The sequence below is a fragment of the Phaethon lepturus genome, unplaced genomic scaffold (assembly GCF_000687285.1).
Source record: "Phaethon lepturus isolate BGI_N335 unplaced genomic scaffold, ASM68728v1 scaffold50433, whole genome shotgun sequence".
NCBI lineage: Eukaryota > Metazoa > Chordata > Aves > Phaethontiformes > Phaethontidae > Phaethon > Phaethon lepturus.
The window spans coordinates 1-3501 of record NW_010527943.1 but is presented as its reverse complement, the minus strand read 5'-3'; the positions used below and the strand labels follow the sequence as shown (position 1 = coordinate 3501).

At 39.5% G+C, this 3501-nt stretch overlaps 1 protein-coding gene across 1 annotated transcript in view; it reads right to left on the bottom strand.

Annotated features, from left to right (window-relative positions):
* Window positions 1–3464, bottom strand: part of LOC104618030 (nuclear factor 1-like) — a 5895-nt gene extending 2431 nt beyond the window's left edge. The window contains exons 1-2 of the mRNA XM_010283513.1: window positions 3362–3464; window positions 842–888 (exon numbers count right to left, since the gene is read on the bottom strand). Of these exons, the coding sequence (XP_010281815.1) occupies window positions 842–888; window positions 3362–3464 (150 nt within the window). The remainder of the gene's footprint in view (window positions 1–841; window positions 889–3361) is intronic.
* Window positions 3465–3501: the final 37 nt, after the last annotated feature.

Below are 3501 nucleotides of genomic sequence, written 5' to 3'. Positions count from 1 at the left end.
AAGAGGAGAGAGAGAGACAATATAGGAAGATAATTCAGGGCATAAATGATTGCATTACCGTATGATGCTGACAAAGAGCCACAAAGGCAATATTTAAACTGATTAGTAGTTTCCAGCGGAGATTTGAACAATTCTGATACAAAACTGGCACATAAAACTAGGCCATGGAAAGAGTTAAACCACAATCTGTTCTTTGTGTGGGAAGGCAATACTGCTCTGAGTAACCACAGCCCATGATAAGACTTCCCCACCTTCATACGCTTTCCGATGCCATGCTTTTTCCCTCTCAATCGTAACTACTACAGAAAGTTTATTTTTTTCTTCTACAGAACTCATCTTAATCAAAGTACTCAAAATTAAAAAAAAATTAACAAAGCGTAATGACTGCACAGTGTTAAATCCTTACAATTCATTTTAGACTGAATAAAACAGATTTACTACAGATTTTGAAAATTCTAACAGCTGGGGCTAAAGGTGAGGCAAAGGCAGAGGGTTGAAGAACTTTGTGAGAAATGAATTTTTGCCCCAATACAATGATTTCTCCTACCCCTGAACAGACTTCAGCATTTATGACTTAAAATGGCAATAAAATTAATGTGGAAATATTCTATGCTGCTACAATATTGCAAATCTAGTAGTCATTTTTAAGAAGAACATCACAAACTATTTTGGAATGGCTATGCCTTTAGGCAATGCACAGAGTATTACCAATAAAAGCCTATAGCTATTTACATCTATGAACATTTTATAGAGAAAAAAATCCACTTTTTAAATTCCAATCTGTAGTGGTTGAATGTTTCCTTTTAAAGGGGGGGGGTGGGGGGTGGGAAGAAAACCAAACCTTTTTAAAACTGCATTCAGGCTTTTCTATCATAATATCATTAAATCCTGAAGATACAAATACATGCAAAGGAGTGCAAAGGAGAAACACGGCAAAGAACATCCTGCTCTAAAGCAGTATTATCAGTTATCTGTGAGAGATTCATTGTGCATCTGGAGTCCTTTCAAATGAAACATTACTTGACAAGAAGTGCCCATAAAAACGATCCTAAATGGAGATTTGCAATTAATCACACACGTTCTCCACTAAACCTCCTAAAAAGCCATCTACAGAATTTGATTCCCCCCCCACACCTTTAATATTCATACAGGCAATATTGAAACATTTTTTTTTATGTGGCACTTACCCATGTGCCACAGTTGCTCTTACAATAAAGTGATTTATGGAGGTATGATTTTCAAATGTCATCAAATGGCTCAGGTGAACCCTTGTGCACTGGTAATTTAAATTAAAATGGAAGTTATTGTATAATATCTATGTAGCTTGTAAATACAGGAAAAAATACCAGTCATCTAACGATGATAGATAGGCCAGGTTTTCTTTATGGAAAAGGTAAAGGGGAAATGCAGCACCCAGCTCCTATCTTCCACTTTTATAAACTTTCTATCAATTAATGCAAGTTTGAACTGAGGACCATACAATAAAATATACCAAGCAGCAGCCTAGAAATTTTATACAGAAAACTCCATGTATTCAATTTCCCTGCATGGATTTTCTCTGCGCATAATGAAACAACATACTCTAGGGGGGAAATGAAATGACAACATATTCTGAGTTTGCTGGACCACCATAACATAAAAATAAACCACGGCAAAAATATCACAAGAGACCAAGCGCTTAAAGGCATGCAATGTGGCAACTGCATCCTGTCGTGCCTCAGCAAGAGAGATAAATGCAGTTTACACTCACTCCAAAACAGGAGGAAAGAGGCATATGAGAAGGAGAAGAAAGGACCCCCCAAAAATTAAATTGCACTTGGTCAGTCTCCACTCTTCCTTGGAGTTATTTTTACACCCCCCAAACCTTCACTGAAAGGGTGGTGGGTAACAGTCGAACTGCCAAGGTTTGTCTTAAAGCTGTACTTTGGATTTTAGACTAATTTCTAAACGGTGCTTGAGAGCTCTCTCAGCACAAACTGAACTACTGCTTTCGCAGGGAGCTCGGTCCAAACAGGTGTTCTGGGTTTAGAACTTTTACCAACACGTCCCCTTCTGAGCATACACTACCCCAGCCAACGTGCATCGCAAGAGCCCTAGAGACGGAGAACGCAACAGGGAGAACCATTCTGGCAGTAATACTTTAACGCGGTCGCAGCTCCAAGTAAGATTCATCAATCTTCTGCTTTAAATAAATAAATAACACACAGCATAAATTCTCATAGCCAGTGTAGTCTTAATTTTTAATTTATGGAGAGGAAAGATGATTTTAAAAATGCCTTTATGATGCCGAATAGGTAGAGAAAGATTCCAAATTGAAATCAATTTGCTGCAACTGTGTTCCACATATGTACCACTAAATGAGAACTGTCTCTGCATGGCACATGATGCAGTGTGATTGTAAAATATTATGGAGAAGTTATCAACGCATGAAAGCCAGGAATTGCTTTCCTGTATTTATGGCTGTAGAAGCACAATGTTGTATTTCAGTATACACCTGAGTGCAGTCTTTTAATACAGATTTGTGAAGAATGAGGAAATCTATTACATCTCTAAGGCCAAAAAGCAAATGTATGGGGAAAAAAAAGTCATTAGAGCAAGAAGCAACAAAATGAACTATCACTGTAATAAGAGGTGGTAGTGAAAATTTGCAGGTTTCCAAGGTAGAAACCGCCTTCTTAAGTTGTCCTCTCAGGTTCATACTCCGGTGCAGAGGTCTTATTTCCTGTCAATAATTTCACAAGATGGACAGCCCACACAGAATTAATTTTTACTAATTGCGGATTCCACCATAAGTAACTATTTCTATGTGTGTACCTGTAAGCATGTGCGTATCTGTTACGCCAAACGCTTCCTACAAGGATTCATTTATTTTTTGAAGAAAAAGTATCTCAACAGTACTCTTCCCCAGCTTTGCTCCACTGCAGCTCACGTCTACTCGCTGAAAATATCCATATCTAAGTCAATCACACTTAGATGCCAAACAAAATATAAACAATAAAAAATGTGTCAGCCAAAAAGCTACAGGACTGTATCCAATCACTGAATAAGCCTTATCATTGTTTCCATCTTCATTCACAATTTATGAATACTTCAGTCCTTTTGAATTACAATGCCTTCTAATTGTGGAATAACTTAAATCATATTTATTTGTTCACCGTGCAGCCCTTCAGTGCACCGCTGGCCGCTTAGTAAGTGCGGCAGGAGACGCTACTTTCCGCACATTTTCTGCTTCTTCAGCTGCTCGTTGCACCAGCGTGGAAGCAAGCAGCTATCGCTTAATCAGTTTACATCACATCCTCCTAAGCCAGACTTTCACAAAAGCTTCTGAAAACTATCCCCTGGCTTTGCGGGCCGGGTTTACCCTCCGGAGCGGGCTCCCTGTTACCCGGCGAGGACGCTCCGGGGGCAGCCCGGAAGCTCCCCCAAGCCTGCTCCCGAAAACCCTCGGGTCTCAAAAACTGCATTTCGCCGCAGCGGGGACCCCACACATATCCTCCATAC